Raw genomic sequence first — 17,626 nt, 5'->3', positions numbered from 1 at the left:
AGCTAACCCGAAGGGGCTTAGCTGGTTGCGCAAGAGCCAATGAAACACGTCTGAGGGACTGAGGCAAGACCCCTCGAAAGGATAAGGCTGTGCTGACTAAGACTCCACCTTTGCCCAAACCATGGAGGTAGTTTGCAGCTCGTTTCCCCCGACTCGCCTTTACGAGCCCCTCAAAAGATGCGTCACTTCGAAGCTCCTCGTGAATGCCCTATCCCAAATCTTCTCGCTAAGACAAGTCAAGATGATCACAGGAGTAGAGACTGCAGGCCTTGTGCTGGCGGCCTTCCCACTCCTCATATCAGCCCTAGAACACTACCGCGAAGGCTTCGAGCCATTGGCAGACTGGTGGAAGTTCCGCACAGAATTTGTGGCCTTCATACATGTTATTGACCGTCAATCGCTTCTGTTCAGTGAGAATTTGGAAGAGCTCCTGTCACCGATTATCTCCTCCGAGGGCGAAATGGGGGCCCTGTTGCAAAACCCTTTGGGCCCAGCATGGCGAGATCCTCGACTCGAGTCGAATTTAGAGGATCGTCTGCCCAAATCCTATGAATCGTACCGGAACACCATTGAGGATATGAACAGCTGCATGGCCAAATTGCAAGAAAAGCTAGGAATCAAGGATGGGAAGGTGAATAAACAATATATACTACTGCCCGTCTCTCAAACTGACGGGCTTATGAACAGCTGACATGGGTGAACGACGAAACTGGCTCTGCAAAAAACCGCGTCAGATGTGAATTTGAATTTCGGAGGATTAAATACGTTCTGGCTAAGAAGAAACGAGAAAGGTTGGTGAGGGAATTGACGAGCAACAACGAGGAGCTACGGAAGATTTTCACATCCAGCGAGAGGCTTGCAAGTCATCGCAAGAAACGGCGTATGCCAAATGCTTTCAAGCGGATAAGGGATCAGGCGTGTGGACTTTACAGTGCTTTACAGACTGGTTGGAGATGTCAGTGCCCACAGGCAGATCCGTCTCATCATGCCAATTTGCTTCTCGAGAAGCGTTTCGATGGAATTAAAGCAAGAAAGCATATCAAACGACCGCAGTCCGAGAGTAGCATCACGGTGTTGTTCTGGGTCCAGAAAAATTCGCAGAAGGATCAATTGATCTGGCATGAGACAGAAATCAGATTGCTTGAGGCTGACGACTGTCAAATCGTGCACCAAATGTCTACTCTCAGCCATAACGCTCAAAATGCAGACTTCAACGGCATTGTGAAGACCTTCGAAACAGGTAGTGCAGGTCTCACGCTGCCTTTTCGCAAGCGACCAAAGCATGTTACATTTCCACAAATCACCCTGCAGCCTCCTAAGCTCAAAGAAACGAGTCATCAATTGATTGAAATAGCTGACTTGTGTGCCGCTGTCCAGAAGGCTTGCAGTGGGCAAGGACATCTCCCGCTCGGCTACCTCAAGGATCTCGACAATCGCCGTCATGCCTTTTACCCATCAACGCCTCCTCCAGTCTTTGACAAAGAAGTAGAAACTATCTCTCTAGCGAGTCTGCTCTTGAAGTCAGACCCTGGCCTGGAAGCCGCGCATACATATAAGCTCTCCAGATTCGAGAGATATACCGTTGCGGTAGTTCTTGCATCTTCTCTTCTGCAGCTCTATAGCTCCCCGTGGGTCGGTGAGACATGGAGCAAAGAAGACATCCACTTCATGAAAGCTCCGGCGGGGGCTCTACAGTCTGTGCTTATTGATAGACCCTACATTTCGAGAAAATTCACATCCTACACCCCTGAAACCTGCCATTTGCCTGATTGCAGACCAACGCAGTACCAAACCAGTACTAAGAATCTGCAGGCGCTAGGAATCATGCTGCTCGAGCTTTGCTTTGGAGAGGCTATTGAGGATCAGCCTATTCGAGAGAAGTATCTTGGTCGCGACGGTCAGCCAAATGATATGACAGACTTCTCTACTGCACAGCACTGGTGGCAGAATTATGCGCTGGGTGAGGGTGGACCTGAATTCTATGAGGCCATTCGCCGATGCCTTTTCTGTGCCTTTGGGCCTAAGAGCACTGATCTCGAGGATGATGAATTGAGATCGGCTGTCTATAACGAGGTTGTTGAGCCTCTTGATGGGACTGTGAGGCAATTCAGTTCAAATGGTTGACACGTATGAGCCCGGAGCTTTGCTGATCTGTTGTAAATGCTAAAATCGCGCATATTCTAAACTGCACGGAGTAGCCACAACCTCCCATTACATGAGGGCGGCTTCCTGACCTTCATCGCACAGGCAAGCGGCCCGGTCAATACAACGAGCAGACCAGAGAACCCAAAAGTCAGCAGCGGGATTATAGATACCACCTTCCCCAATCTAATTGGTGAAGATAGGTATTGGTCGATGAAAAATGGACAATTGGAGCTTTTCATTCCCTGTGAACTTGAACGAAGATACCATGGCATGTTTCAATATTACGAATCAATGAAACCATTATGAGCTATTAAGCGCACGATTTCACAGATCGTACCAATTATTGAAACTCCGCTCAAGAGGAAGAAAGCCTCTCGAGGGACTCACGAAACGACATTGGTCTCAAGAATGCGACTTTCTGGCTGGGAGGCTCCCATGTCGAATGATTGGCATCTCTGCTGAAACACCGACGTCTTGTCCGTCAATGAGCAGTCTTTCGATGAGGTGAAAAATTGAACGCAGCTTCTCGTTGGAGCAGATAGTGATCCACCTGAACATACCTATGATCGCAATCACGCGCAAGCAGATATAGATGCAGATGGTCTTACAACAGCAGGGCCTTATCTATGGGCAATGCCTTCTTCTGCTCTTTATTCGAGAAGGCCTCACATTGCAGCAAAGAGGTAGTGCCCATCCACAAACATCTTCAAATGCCCCAAGCCAGGATCCCAACGTGTCAACAGACTTCGCGACCGTAGCCATCGTCGTAGCTAAGGACCAAAAGGCATATGAGAACGTAAAGCACTCAGTCTATACTTCTCTTGCCCTGTACTGCTGCTTCTCGCTTGATATGCTCGTGCCTTTGTTTGATTTCCATGCGAAGTCTAGGTTGCTCCAAAACACCTTCTCCCGGTTTTCTCGCTTCTGCTTCTCAGTCTTTGCTGTCGTGCTTCTCGTCAGAGTTCTCGTGCATAGCATGCACGCCCCACCCACACTTGTACATGCTTTTTGGTGTGATTGCACCTTCCTCGGTCGCACCAGATGTCCATAGTCTCCCGCACAGGGCATACCCACCGGACTCTTTGGGGCTTCTAGCGACTCGGACTTGAGTAATCCCATGTGAGCATTCTCCGGCCCGCTCATGCTGTGCCAGATGTGTCTGCGCATGAAGGTCGCTGCTGCAAAAGAAGTGGCATGTGCGGTTTTTGCCGGGCTGTCACGAGATAGTTCTAAGGGGGAGGGGGGCGAAGGCTTGGCTCATCAATTTCGATCTATGGGACCTGTTAGCCCATGCACTGATTCTCTAAGGTACTGCGAGTCTGAGATGAGTGAGAGCAGACGACGAGTTGGAAGTTTTTCTGCTCTTGCTGGAATTGTGCCTGCCCGAGGGCCGGTTCCCCCCCCTCGGGCACCAAAACAAATGACTCTTGGCGAAAAGTTACAAGCTCAATATCCCTTCAACGCCAGGTTCTATAATGAAGCAGTCGCGGACCAACTTGTTCATACTTTAATTCGAGTTGATCTTGCATGGGAAACTTTGTCGAAAAGCTCGATGTTGAATGGATATTGCCAGATTCATGGAATTTTGAATATCTCTTTTTTTTGGGTACAAGCCTTGCGCATGTGTGATTGAAAATACGATGTCAAAAATCGATGCATATATTGCGTCACATTTCATTCACGAACAATAAACAAGCACTCCAGGAAGAATATCCGCAGCCTGAGCTCGCTGAGGAAGTTTGTTTGTGTTATCATCATTCTTGATACTGCATCAACTTCTTGAAGGTTCTAGAGAGTAAAAGAGTGAGGGGTGGCTAATTTGTGAAAAGGAGGCGTATTCAGGACGACAGACATTGATTAGTGAAGCTAAATGAAGCCGGGCGAAGTCCTGCCAAATATGCCTTCGCCACCAGCTCACTGCCTCATCTTGTGTCTTCATAGTCAGCGTAAGGCTGAAAGCAAAAGCTATACAATAGGTAAATTAAGACTCCACATGTTTCCGACTTTCTTCTCTTTCTATTTCAACCATGCTGGCGATCACAAAGAAAGCCTCCTTGGCCTCCCATTCAGCAGTCAAGGCGGGACACCCCACCGTGTCGAGCGCAGATCCACAATCACCTCTCTCTATAGCGTTCGAAAGATTTTGTAGCACGTTCGGCCCCGCTGAAAAGGTCTCCTTCAACGACCTTACACTCAGCGATGTTATTGCAAGACTGCAGCATCTGGAACGGCTACAATATTCCTCGAGCAAAGTCCGCCGGCTGATTGCCAGACTTGAACCCTTCTTGTATTTTGTCGACCGTCATGCGAAGGCTCTGGACTCTATGGTACAGGTCGATCCTAACCCATCGGCCCTGATATGGGGGTTTCTACGAGTAATCTTGGAGGTGAGGCATCATGATTGCTTGAATTGCTTGCCACTGATCAAACTCAATACACAGTCTACCCTGTCATTTTCACAATACTTCAGAAAGCTGGTCGACATGTTGGAAAGACTTGGTAGCTCCCTTGCTGTCTACCAAGAGTACGAGAAGTTATTGAGTAGCGAGCATCAATTTCAGGAAACTCTTGCAGAAGTATATTTCGAGATAATGGTGTTCCTCAAGAAAGCGAAGGCGGTCTTTTCAAGAAAAGGTTTCTCAATCTCCTACCTGATTGTGCAGTGCCTGTGCTGATTACTGCCCTTAGCTGCGAGTATCCTCCTTAAGAGCTTGTGGCGTAACTTTGATACAGACTTTCAAGAGACTCTTGGGACGGTCGTTCGAAAATCGACACAGCTAGACAGCGAAATTTGTCTAGCGTATCGCTCCTCGATGTGTCGAAGAGTGGAGGAGCAGGCAAAGCAGCATCACCTTACTTACAGTCTTCTGTGTGAACAAGAGGTAGCATATCTAAAGTCCTGTCCTTGAATAGTGGGCTTGTCAATCTGTATACTGATCATATGATAGGAGCGTTTAGAGAGGCAGAAGATAATGAAGTGGCTCTCGCCACTCGACATGGAAAACGTACTTCAAAGAGAACATAACAAGCGTTGCACAAACTCTGGGCAGTGGCTTTACCGTCAACATGCTTTTATGGACTGGTTACAATCTCATCAGCAGGTTCTCTGGATAACTGGACCTCCAGGCTCTGGGAAGACCGTTCTCAGCACCTCGGTCATCGAAACTATCAAGAGCCGATTATCGACCTGCAGCAAGCAGACACTTTCACTTGCATTTTTCTTCTGCGACAAAACTGATGAAAGCTCCCAATCTGAAGCAAGGCTTCTAGGGACGCTCATCGCTCAAATTGTGGCGCAAATGGGGGAAATGCCGGATAATGTGCGCACTTCGTACGAAGTCGCCAGACGTTATGGTCGATCCATGGTTTCGTCGTCAGATTGCCCACTGAAACTTTTGGCAGACCTGCTCCAGTCCTTAGGCAGTGTTTTCATCATCATTGATGGCATTGATGAGTTCAAAGAACCTGCGGCCATTGGACGAGTTGTAAGGCGACTAACGATCACAACAGAACAAGTCCACACACTTTGTCTTAGTAGAGAAAGTGTAATTTTGAACGAGCGGCTTTCAGACGCCCGTAGAATACACTTGTCGCCCGCTTTAATTGGTGAGGACATCAGACATTATCTCCGGGAAGAGCTTGTGAAGATTCCGCTACCAGACACTGACATACGCGAAAGGTTGTTTGAACGCCTTTCCCACGATGCAAACAGTATGTTTCTTTGGGTACGTCTGATGTTGAAAATGTTGAGATCTGCTGCTTCGCCATATGAGATTGAGTGTATGCTCTCCGAGCTACCAGAAGGACTCGATGCATCATATTGTGCGATCGTAAGGGGTTTTCTTCAGGGACCTCCACGGAGGAGACTGCTCGCAAAGCGGGCACTACAGTGGATCTCTTGTTCCGCACGACCTTTACATTGGAACGAGTTGCAGTCCGCATTGGCATTTGAGTCAGGCCCTGCAGGATTTGTTGAAAATAGGAAGCCTTTCAAGTTTGCGTTGATAGAGTTGAGCGGGTCTTTGTTTGAGTTTTTGCCTGAAGATGATCTCTTTCGTCTTACTCATCTGTCCGTGCAAGATTTTCTCTTCGGCGTTCAAAATCACACCGAGGACGAAGAAATACGGCAATTCTGTCCAAGAAAGGATTCTGCCCATTACGAAATTGCTATGGCATGCCTTGCCTGTCAGAGGCAGTGCGGTACACAAGGTTCGCTAAGAAATGATGCAATGACCTTCCCCTTATCAGAGTACTCGTCACGCTTCTGGTGCCATCATGTTTGCAATACCTCCTACCACGCGGAACTACAATCCAACGTGGACCGATTCTTGTCGCTTTCCATTCAACGTCAGGCCTGGATCATGAGATTCCTGTTCTACGAACCCTCAAAATTTCCGCTACAGAGGCTTATGAAATGCGAAAAATCTCTCAACGAATGGACAAGGAATGGAGCCGATCTTGAGGCCCAGAAAGGCTCGCTTGCTTGGATCCAAGACGTGCCTCTTATTCTGCTAAGTAGCGAGAGCTCGGAAGATGGGAGTCAACACGACAACCACTCAAAAGGTGGCTTTTTTGACCACTTGGTTATGAAAAGAATAACCTATTTTGAAAAGCTAATGGTGATTCGCGACTTATCTCGCGAATATACGATGATTGGTTCCTCAAGCTCCGGCGAGAAATGGTTAACAGATTCGCTGGCGATAGCGCGTGCCTCATGTGGAGCGACCCACCCTTCTACTGCATGGCTTTTAAATGGTCTTGGTATTATATACGATCAGCAACAGAAGTATGCCCTGGCTGCCCGTACACAAGAGTCAGCACTCGCAATCCAGACCTCAGCACTAGGTTCCGATCATCTAGAGGCTACATGGACCGTGAACGAGCTTGGCCGAATCTACAGACATCTTGGAGACTACGAGAGGTCGGAGTCAATGCACTTGCGCGCACTTACAATCCTCCGTCAAGTGCTCAAGCCTAACGATCTACAGATTGTATGGACACTGAATACCCTTGCTCGCACTTATCGCAAAGAAGGCCGATATGACGAGGCACTACCACTATTCAACGAAGCACTCGCATGTCGGAAAGACCTTCTAGGTGAGCTGCATCCTCACAGTCTTTGGACTTTGATGGACAAAGCCGCCTGTCTTTTTGCACAAGGCTGCCATGAGCAAGCTGCAGCTCTCTACAAGAAGGCCCTGGAAGGGCGGCAGGTTGCTCTAGGCGCAAAACATGCCGACACACTGTGGGCAATGAATGCTTATGGCCTTGCCCTGGCAGGTCTCAAACAGGATAAAGCCGCGCTATCAATCCAACAACAAGCTCTCGATGGCCAAATGGCAACCCTGGGTCCAGCTCATGAGCATACCTTGTGGACTCAGAAGATTGTGTATGAAATGAATGGCATGTAATGACTCAGCACATGATATGATAGGTAATCATGTTTCGCACGGGCTAAAAAGTAAGATTCAAATAGCACTTGAGACCTGGGACACACCTCTGTACCGACTTGCCTAGTCATGCTCACTCGCTAATCCTTTCTCCTTGGGCAGATTGGCACAGACGACTAGCCCTTTTCCTTGTAGAGAGAATGCAAGTCTCATCTTGAGTCTCTTCTCCAACGAATTATATCTGCTTTATTTTGCCCTTCCTAGAGATAGTTTGTACATCCAGTATACTTAGTTCTCGCGGCCATCTAAACCGTTGTAAAAAGTCAAGAGCTGCAGGGCGTACAAATGGGGGCATGGCGGGCAATTTATGATGCTCTAGACGTCGTAGCTGTAGCTCTGACATTGGCCTGCCGTCTTCAGGAAAGCATGGCTGGGTAATGATATCCATACGGGCTGGCGTGATGCATGTCCACTGTAGGTGCGAGGATGGTAATGTGTAACGCAGTCCTAACGTTTCAATTTTCATGGGTGGGGGCTCTGGGGTTTCGAAGTATTTGGAATCGGGGTCGAATAAGGTGTTCCCGAGCTCTACCTGGACATTATTCTCATTATCGATCCATCCGACAACGCGTAGCCAGCGGATTGTCACATGTTCCACGGGCGACGGCTCCCATATATCGTCATCCAGTCGATCTTCATTCTCTTCGAACAAGCGATCAATTGAATCGGTGGTTTGGCAGAGGGGTCGCAGCAGCACAAACGCAGCACAGAAGAACCAATCTCGAATGCTGAAGATTGTCTCCTGTTCTGTTGTCCACCATGAGTTTAGCAAAGTCCAGATGATCGAGAGAAAATCAGAGAATCCGTGACTACAAGAATGTTTGGCCAGAATCTCCCAGTGGTCGACCCAAAATGGCTCACTTTGATCTTGGGGGCAAGGTCTCCAGAGCATTCTATGGACATACTTCCGACCAGACTGCCTGAGGAAAATTGGTTTCAAGCCGAAAAAACATAGACAGTACGACTTGACTGCGCCAGCAGATTGCAAGGCTTTAATAACTTCTATACAACCGAAGTACCTTTCGACTGCAATTCTGTGGTCAACTTGGCGCCCATCGACACAGGTGGAAGTGTGACTTGCCTGTACGTCTTTGGACTCCATACATTTGATCGCTTACTAGATGACTTGAAATGCTCGTAGGAGAATCATCATCGAATAATCGTTCCACTCCTTTCTCATTTTGAAGGAATTTACTTGTACTCTGCAAAATCCCAGGACTAGCGTCAAATCGAGTGATATAACATAGTCCGTTCCGTTGATCTCTCAATATAATTCTCCTCTGGATCCACTCATCGAGTTTCATTAGTCTAAGATGATGAGCAGACAGGAGGGCTTGGTCAAAGGCATTCCGACCAAAGCGGCCCAGACTGTTGATATTCGTCACTAATGGGGCCAATAATCTTACGACCTTCGGTTTCAGAGTACTGCTGGCATTCTGAAGCGCAAGTGTGAGCTCATGGCTCACTGGCTCAGGATGAGAATCAATGGCTCGAAGATATCTCTGTGCTAATTTGTGACAGGCCGAGTCTGACAGGCGGATGTTGAAGCATATCATGCTTAGGAACCCCACTGCATCTGAAGACTTTGCTAAGATATCTGCCTTGTGATCTAGAAGAATATCTAGTCCGATCGTAACATCGCTGTTATAGTCAGTTGTGTGGCAGTTTGAGGCAGCAACAAGCAGCGGTGTCTCCCCAGAGTCATTTCTGGCCTCAAGCAGCTCGGGTCCTTGGGAAAGGATTCGGGAGACCAAATATCCGAAGTTCTCGGCTGTGCTTGCAGCGCAGAGCCTGTGCAAAATACCATCTCCGTGTGTCGTGGTGTGGTGGAAGTCGGCAGTATGTTCTAGTATTGACTCGGTTGCCTCAGCAAACTCTTGCCTATAGGACAGCTCCATATTGTCCCCTCCCATTTTGGTGGAGCACCATACGAGCAACAAAGATCTGTGCTCGTAGCTTGCGGAGCATTTTGCCTGGGCGCCTCCTCTTAGCAACGCTATCAGAGCACCGCCATTGGTTGTATCAAAGGTGGAAGCTTCTCCAATAGGTGTAAGGCAATGAATTGAACTGGAGCCTGTCGTTGGACTGTTGAGATCCACCCCGCTGTCCATCAAAAGCTTCACACACGTAGTCAACTCCGAAAGATGGGCTTCCCAAGAGCCATGTAAGATCCAGTGTTTGAGAGCAAGGGGAAACTTGCGAGTGTGCCCGTATGATGAAGCGCTACTCGCCAGAAGGTGAATGGCGTCATGCGTTTGCCCTGTCTGGGCGCTGGGATCTGCTGAACGGGACAAAAGATGGCCTAGCATGCGACTGTCTCCATTGAAAGCTGCTACCGATATACTTGTAAACGCAGTATTATATTTTTGGTCCTGCGGGACATCCAGATGATTGACATGTGACCCAAGGCTCAATAGGATATCACAGGTTGAAGGGCGGCGTGCAAAAGTCGCCCAATGAAGCGGTGTACCCAAAGGCCAAACGAATGGGAAATGAAACCATGGTAAGGGTATTGAATGGAGCCCTTCAGCTGTTCGTTCTATACCTTGTGAACAAGCGGAAACGTCGGCGCCCATGGTGACCAGTAGTTGTGCTATTGTAGCTTGCTTGTCTTCATCAAAATTGAATAACCAATGAAGGCAAGATACACCATATCCAGGAATTACCACTTTCGCATCAGCACCAAAGTCTGCAAGTATATGAACGACATTTACATTGCCGGCCAAGCAAGCTTTATACAAAGCAGTCTCACCACGATCGTTCACAGCGTCGATTTGGGCGCCTTGTCGCAGCGCGAGAGCCAAAAGCCTCGTATCTCCAAACGTCGCGGCATAGTGTATGAGACGGTTGCCAGCCTTGTCGAGACTCTCGTCTCGAATATTGAATGCATTGCTCAACGCTTTAGACCCGACTAGCGTCTGAAATGGCTCCAGGTAGCTTAAAGACATTTCTTGATTGTATCCCCCGTTTCTGACGAATTCTTTACGGGCCTTCTCTGCTTCATTTGAGCTGATACTAAGTAGATCCTCCATTGCTACTAAAGAACCCGTTCTAGCACCGTTGAAGAGCCATCTCGTGATCTCGTCCTCCGAGACTTCAAGGCCGCATTCCGGGACAGCTTTCAATAGTCTGTACATCATTGCTTGAGCAGCTATGTGAGAACGACGGGCTGCTTCTAAGAAATAAAGAGCAGCACGAGCTCTGAAATCCACACCTTTATTCCACAAAACGTTGAATGCCATGGCAAATAGAGTCGAATGATCGAAATCCAGGGAGAGGATCGGATCTTTGAATTGGCCCTCTAAAACATCCAACAACGATTGATGCATATCACCATGATAAGGTTCGTTCACGGAAAGCAGTTCCGAGTCGTTCGCAGCATCTTTAAGTCCATGAAAGTACTGCCGAGATGAGGACCTATGTATTTTAGCGAAGGCATATTTGGGAGCTTAGGTGCATACCAATCATGGTAACTTCGAACGTTACATTGTAGAAGGTCCGCGCAAACTTCTCGTCGATTCTCTGGTATTGAAGCCAACTCATTCAATGCGAGGCTTTTCAACCTCAATTTCAGATCACCAGCTATTACCAGATCCTCAACTCGGGAGCAACATGCGTTGATTAACGTCGCATGGGTCTCGCTGATAGAGGGTACGAGATTACCGCCAGAATTCAGAAATACGGACATTACCAGCAGTCCATATGTATATGCGTCACACTTCGCGAAGAGGGGGGTTCACATGGCGATTCGCGGCCTTCTGTGCTCGCAATCTCCGGAGGGAGCCAACCAGAAGTACCGCGATACATTTCGTAGGTCTGGGCGCTGTCTCTGAGCACTAAACACTGACCAAAATCACTCAGTTTCGCTATAAAAGGGACCTCGGAGTGCTTCTGTAAATATATGAGTACATTCGAAGGCTTCAAGTCCCCATGAGCTAGACCAGAGGCATGAACAGCTTGTAGGCCATTTGCGACGTCCAGACATATATGATGATGAATGTCCGCGACTTTTTGGCCGGCACTCTCGATCTTATCACCGGGTAGAAAAGACTCAAGAGAGCAGAGTGCTGTCTGGACCTCCAGAAACGGAATTAGCGAACTCGTATCACCATTGAAATAGTCATATCCCCAGCCGAGTATTTGCACTATATTCGGACTTTTTCGTCGGACTGGGTCGCACAAAGACGCAAGCTCGAGTTGGATTGTCCTGTAATGGAATCGCAATTCGGTCGCCTTGGACAGTAGACCAGAAGAGTCAGAAACCTTGATGCGCTTGTAAACGCGAGCTCTGTCCTGGAAAACGTCAAATTGAGCGCCAGAAGCGATCATGGTGCTATTGCGAGCAAGATCAAAGAGCATTGGCCCATTGATACCAAGCTGCCCGAGCTCCGACATGAGATGAGAAAGATCAGTAAGCAGTAATTCTCCACGTTCAAGGGCTGATATAGTAGACGCCAGAACCCTTGATGATTGAGGGATGTTAATCTATGGAAAGTCATTATTGGATGGCAACAAGCGGGCTTTCAGATGTGTATACAGAGAATGAATCCATGACCAGCAAATGAGCTTCTATTTTGCAAGGTCGTTGACTCTAAAGCAGCAGCACTGGACGTTGATCGAGCGTTTAGAGAGATGGCGTCAATGCACATAATGCTATTGAGTACAGTGCAGAGACCGCTGCATGTAGTCAACCTCATGCAGACAGAACATAATGACGTCATGGGCATCAGCCTTATCAGCCTTGTGATCCCATCATATAATGCCAGTCCTTTTGCCAGTCAACTGTCTTCGCGACTCTTTTCTAGGATTGATCAAGGAGCAAGATCAAGTCAACAAAGCTGAGTTCAACCCGTCAGAATCGGAAGGCATATGGCGTCCCCTCACGTCCCCTTCAAGACTTACCGAATCGAAGGCCTTCCATCCGGGCTTACGCCCCAGAGTCTTTTACAAAATCTCGGTCTTGAAGGGATCGCCCGTAGCATACTGTTTTCTGCTTCTCGTTCAAGGGGCAGTAAGTCCGACATTCAAGTTTTCACTCTCTCAATCCCGGAAGAGCAAATCCGCATCTCCTCTCTCGAGTCGCCCGTCTCGATAAATGGCAAACAATACCTGCTCGACAAAGATTTCGAAGGCTTCACTCCACTTTGTCCGGCACCAATCCTCGAGGATTTTGTTGAGTACATTACCTTTTCGGATCTTAGAACTATATCCGGCTGATTCTTCGGATACATAGTATGATTGCTGTCACAGGCTTAGCTGGCCAGGCTTTCGCCTCTTGGCAAATACCCGATGGCTCAATGTGGCTTCGAGATGTCTTGCCTGCCGACCTTTCTAATGTCCGCACACACATATATGGCTATTCTTCAACATTGCAGAAAAGCCTTTCAACCGCAAGACTGATCGACTATACCGATGCCTTTACACACGGCCTGCATGAATACTTACAGTCAACTGCGATCGTCAGTGTCAATTCTCCAACATTGATTTGTTTCTCACAAAATTGCAGACACCAAGACCTCTCATCTTAGTAGGACACAGCTTAGGTTGTTTAATAATCAAACAGGTGCGGGTTCCACCTTGTTATGTCCGAGCGAATCTTCCATTAACGCTGCCATGATCAGATGCTCGTAGAATATGCCGCGGTGGCGAAATTTCAGCCCTTGATGAATCGCATCTCTTCTGTTGTATTCTTCGGCGCCCCGCATCGAGGTCTTGAGGTTCAGTCTTTAGAAGAACTGACCAGGCTTAAGGAGCGGCACGGACTTATCAAGGATCTCGAGAAGAGCTCAACGCTGCTGCGTGAGCTCAACGAAAAGTTCCCAAACGTCTCTCAAAGATTGGAAATTATCACTTGCTTTGAGCTGCAGACAACACCAACGAGTAGAGCGCGCTCTGATGATCCAGAATCGTGGGAGCGGACAGGGCCACGCAGGATGATGGTCGACGCGGACTCTGCTTGTCTCTATACCGCGAACGAGACCAGGATTCCTATTGACAAGAATCACTCCAGAATCGCAAAGCTTTCAAGTGGAGACGAGGTATATCAGCGCCTCAAGACCCTTTTGAAGGACAATATCTTGATCGGCCAAGCAACGATCAGATCAGGGTTCCATCGCATCATCGCAATGCAAGTCATCGAGCGTGTCCGTGAAACTCTCAACCCCCTTGCAGAATTCTTGCACCATTCTGAGCTTAGTGGGAGCGAAGGTGCCATGATGTCAATAGGGAGAGCATCCGATTTTCTGGGTCGACTTTATGGCTCCCTGAATGCAGACTTATTGTCAGCATCAACTGTTGGGCCAGACTCCACTAGCCACTTGATGAAGAGTATTTTGGATACGCTCGATATCTTTGAGGGGCATGTTCTCCTATACCAGGAAATGACAGAGCTTTATCAAGGATATGTTGCTGAAGGGAGCTTGATGCATCTTCAAGAAGTCCCGTCTATAGATTTTGTAAAACAGATTGAGAAATCATCTCGATTCACATCTCTAATGACTGCCACGAGGATCGATAAGCTAATTGAAGCTTCCTCGTCCTGTGTCGAGAAACTTGTTAGACTCCTGTGGCTTGTTGTACTCAATCCAGGCAAGATGGATGACTTTGAGCATCTTAAGAAAATACAATCGCTTAAGCAAGTCAATATTGGTCATTCGGTGCCAAAGCAAACCAGAACACAAGTTATCTCCTCAACAGAACCACACTTGGAGCCGCTAGCTGGGCATCTAGAAGAGGATGCACTACTGGTCGCCCCTCGGGTTCAGAAGTATGTGCCGCAAGGATCAATCGAGCCTTTCCTGGTCATAGTTGAAGAACGAGATTACGTGGTAGAAGACCAAGAAGCAAAGAGCGTGGTCGAAGTCAGAAATGCCGAGTTGAAAGCGAGAGAAACAATAGAAAAGCTGACAGTAGTGCTCCAAAATTTGGTAATAGACTCGACAGATGCAATGTCACTCCTTGCTTCGTCGAGCTCTGCTGCCTGTACACTCGAGTGTCTTGGATACCAGAGAAAGGCAACGCCTGGCAAATATGTGATCCTCTTTCGCGTTCCAGATCCAATCAGTGACTTTTCGGTCAAGAGTCTAGGTACACTCTACGAAAGACTAAACTCGAAGGACTTTCGACCAAACCTTCAACAGCGATTTAAGCTTGCTAAAGATATCTGCTCCTCGATCTTGCACCTTCATTGCTGGGGCTGGGTGCACAAAGATATAAGACCAGAGAACATCATTGTGATCACAAGCCAACCTGGTGAAGAGACCAATCCGAAGCTTGCAAATGAGCATAGCATTGTTGCTCACCTGGGTGGCTTTGAAGTTGCGCGCCTAGAGAATGACTTCTCGAGTATCACAAAGACTCTCCAACTGCAGAGGAATCTGTACCGACATCCCCAGAGACAGCAAACGCCTTCCCGACCTTTCACGAAGACGGATGATCTCTATGCGATCGGTATCATTCTTCTTGAGATTGGCATCAAAATGACCATTGACAGAATATATATGCCGAAGCTCATCGAGGCGCTGGAAAAAACGCGCCATGGCATCCGTCTGGACGCTATTCCGAGAAAGATCGAGCAACTGGCTGCAGCGGAGCTTCCAGCAAAGATGGGCCCTAGATATGCCGAAGTGGTACGGAAATGTATCACAGGAGATTTTGGAATCACTTATGATGATGAGATTAAGTCGAGACTCAGTATCGCTTTTCAGGATACAGTCATCGACGAATTAGAGCATGGATGTCAATTGTAAAGGTCGAAACGGCGTCATCGGGTGCTAGGACCTCCATTTCAAATCCAACGACATGCAGGCCAAAGATCCTAGATTGGTATATCGAAAGCACCTTGAAAAAGAAGAAACGGAGGTTTTCTTAGTATAAATGTCATTCTCCAATCCAATGCAAGCCATCCCAATGTCTGAATTGCCTAATACTGGACTTGCTCTGCGATCATGACACATATTGGCATCTCAATTTCGACCGTCGTGACCGAGTTGGACGATGCGTGGATGAAAGTGTAGTCCTCACCGGCAAGCTTCGCTCTGGCGTGTAAAGAACAAGCCAGCCGTCTCCCATGCCGTCATTTATCGCTGACGGTCTAGACCACAGAAGATAACCAGACCACGGGAACGATCCTTTAGCTCTGCCGAAAGAGGATCAAATCCAGACAAAAAGTTTGGAAATTGTGTCTGCATGAGGAAAATCTCCATATCAAGCTTTCCCTACCGTTGTTATAATTCCCAATTAGTCCTGGCGCTGATGGATTGGCTTCCAATATCGTCATTGCAACCAAGTCGCGAAATGATTAACGGCATGCTTCCAAGGCTTCTGCGCAAAGGCTCCGAGTCGTTGATTCCTACGTATCGAGGAGATTGTTGCAACTGCTTTCGCAGCACCAGTCACCATGAACACCGATGCACCGACATCAACGGCCACGCCTGTGCGGTCTCTACTACGAAAACTCCCTCCGACCACGCGTGGCCACACAGTCGCGGTAATCGGAGAGCTCGTCGGCACGATCAGCTTCCTGTTCTTCGCTTTCGCAGGCACTCAGGTCGCAAACATTTCCTCCAATACTAACACGGGAAATACAGTCATCACAACCGTACAGCAGAAGAATCCCTCACAACTCCTTTACATCTCCCTCTCGTTCGGCTTCTCCCTCGCCGCAAATGCCTGGGTGTTTTTCCGCATTAGCGGCGGTTTGTTCAACCCAGCTGTATGTCCAGTCGCATTCATGGACCTCTAGAGCAACTGCCCCAGCGAATTAGGTCTCCCGCTAATATGTTGTCCGGGATCCAGGTCACAGTCGGCATGGTCCTCATTGGCGCGATAAATTGGGTCCGCGGCGTCCTCCTCTTCATCACACAAATCCTCGGTGGCATGGCGGCTGCCGGGCTCGTCAAAGTACTTTTCCATGGCGACTTGAACGTCAGCACATTCCCGAGCTCCGGCACTACGATCGCGCAGGCTGTCATCATCGAGATGTTGCTCACTGCGCAGCTCGTATTCACAATTTTTATGTTGGCGGCGGAGAAGCATAGGGGAAATTTCATCGCGCCTGTAGGGATTGGCATTTCGTTGTTCGTGAGCGAGCTGGTTGGTGAGTAGCGCCCTACCATTTTTCCCTCCTTCCTCTCTCTACCTCAAGCAGCTTTCGGCATGCTTACTCTCTTATCCTCCGAATCCGCGCTTACAAAACACAGGAGTCTTCTGGACTGGAGGTTCTCTGAATCCCGCCCGCTCTTTCGGTCCTGCTGTTGTAATCCACAAATTTCGCGGCACTCAATGGATCTATTGGGTGGGACCGCTGGCTGGCTCCATTTTCGCTGTCCTGCTGTTCAAATTGATCAAGAGTCTGGAGTATGAAACTGCGAATCCAGATCCGGAACATGGTCCTGACGGACCAGTGTATACCGATGAGGTGGAACCTAAGGCGAAACAAGAAGAGAGTAATGGAGGCGTGAAGCCGGAAAAGGAAGCGATATGAGGACAAAGAGCGTCGCGTGAGCATATACAGAAAGAGATGAGGAACGAAGGCGAGCTGTACATACTCGGAGGTATAATGAGAGCGATGTTGTACATGTCAACAAAAATGAGAGTCGAGCAAAGAAGATTTCTTGCTATATACCAAGTCTTGAATATTCGTTTCGTCGCAGTCGTCGCTCCACGATCAGCGGCATCAATGTCCCGCCTCGGATGACTCTGTGCTCTCGCATATCACTCTCTGTCATCCAGGATGAACGAATGGCGAGATAATCTACAGTGAGGGCCAATTGCTGGTAGTCATTTTGGTTGATCGGACACGAAAACATGGGGGGGCTTGGCCCCCCACCACTAGGTACCCGGAAGAGTCCCCAAAGCGGCTAAGCTGACCCTTGGACGTTCGTCCATGGATAATAATGCAGAGCAGCTGCTTCTCTCCATTATTGATAGGGTCTACAGGTAGGGCCTTCAATGGCTCGAGCCTTACGTTCACAAGGCTATCCCGAGTCATGTCAATGGAATAGGCCTGTCTCTTCCACTCGAATCGGTGA

At 48.3% G+C, this 17,626-nt stretch overlaps 6 protein-coding genes across 6 annotated transcripts; 5 read left to right on the top strand and 1 right to left on the bottom strand.

The window, feature by feature from the left end:
* Window positions 1-241: 241 nt before the first annotated feature.
* On the top strand, window positions 242-2,124 carry KY384_006663 (uncharacterized protein; the record flags this gene model as incomplete). Its single annotated transcript, XM_044815157.1, has 2 exons — window positions 242-631; window positions 688-2,124. 2 exons carry the CDS (start codon window positions 242-244, stop codon window positions 2,122-2,124), a joined length of 1,827 nt encoding a protein of 608 aa, XP_044668257.1.
* A 2,048-nt stretch (window positions 2,125-4,172) lies between these two features.
* Window positions 4,173-7,556, top strand: KY384_006662 (uncharacterized protein; the record flags this gene model as incomplete). The annotated part of the gene is made up of 2 exons (XM_044815156.1): window positions 4,173-4,763; window positions 5,094-7,556. The coding sequence occupies 2 exons, from the start codon at window positions 4,173-4,175 to the stop codon at window positions 7,554-7,556; spliced, it is 3,054 nt and encodes a 1,017-aa protein (XP_044668256.1).
* Window positions 7,557-7,770: 214 nt separating this feature from the next.
* KY384_006661 (uncharacterized protein) lies at window positions 7,771-11,990 on the bottom strand (the record flags this gene model as incomplete). Its single annotated transcript, XM_044815155.1, has 4 exons — window positions 7,771-8,342; window positions 8,683-11,012; window positions 11,057-11,177; window positions 11,444-11,990. The coding sequence occupies 4 exons, from the start codon at window positions 11,988-11,990 to the stop codon at window positions 7,771-7,773; spliced, it is 3,570 nt and encodes a 1,189-aa protein (XP_044668255.1).
* A 364-nt stretch (window positions 11,991-12,354) lies between these two features.
* On the top strand, window positions 12,355-12,812 carry KY384_006660 (uncharacterized protein; the record flags this gene model as incomplete). The annotated part of the gene is made up of 2 exons (XM_044815154.1): window positions 12,355-12,469; window positions 12,508-12,812. The coding sequence occupies 2 exons, from the start codon at window positions 12,355-12,357 to the stop codon at window positions 12,810-12,812; spliced, it is 420 nt and encodes a 139-aa protein (XP_044668254.1).
* A 404-nt stretch (window positions 12,813-13,216) lies between these two features.
* Window positions 13,217-15,343, top strand: KY384_006659 (uncharacterized protein; the record flags this gene model as incomplete). Its single annotated transcript, XM_044815153.1, has 1 exon — window positions 13,217-15,343. The coding sequence occupies one exon, from the start codon at window positions 13,217-13,219 to the stop codon at window positions 15,341-15,343; it is 2,127 nt and encodes a 708-aa protein (XP_044668253.1).
* Window positions 15,344-15,993: 650 nt separating this feature from the next.
* On the top strand, window positions 15,994-17,079 carry KY384_006658 (uncharacterized protein; the record flags this gene model as incomplete). The annotated part of the gene is made up of 3 exons (XM_044815152.1): window positions 15,994-16,308; window positions 16,392-16,692; window positions 16,796-17,079. The coding sequence occupies 3 exons, from the start codon at window positions 15,994-15,996 to the stop codon at window positions 17,077-17,079; spliced, it is 900 nt and encodes a 299-aa protein (XP_044668252.1).
* Between the last annotated feature and the right edge of the window lie 547 nt (window positions 17,080-17,626).

This window comes from Bacidia gigantensis (genome assembly GCF_019456465.1).
Source record: "Bacidia gigantensis strain McMullin 20006 chromosome Unknown contig_249, whole genome shotgun sequence".
Lineage (NCBI taxonomy): Eukaryota > Fungi > Ascomycota > Lecanoromycetes > Lecanorales > Ramalinaceae > Bacidia > Bacidia gigantensis.
Note: the sequence above shows the minus strand (reverse complement) of the source record. Positions and strands in the feature narration are given on the sequence as shown.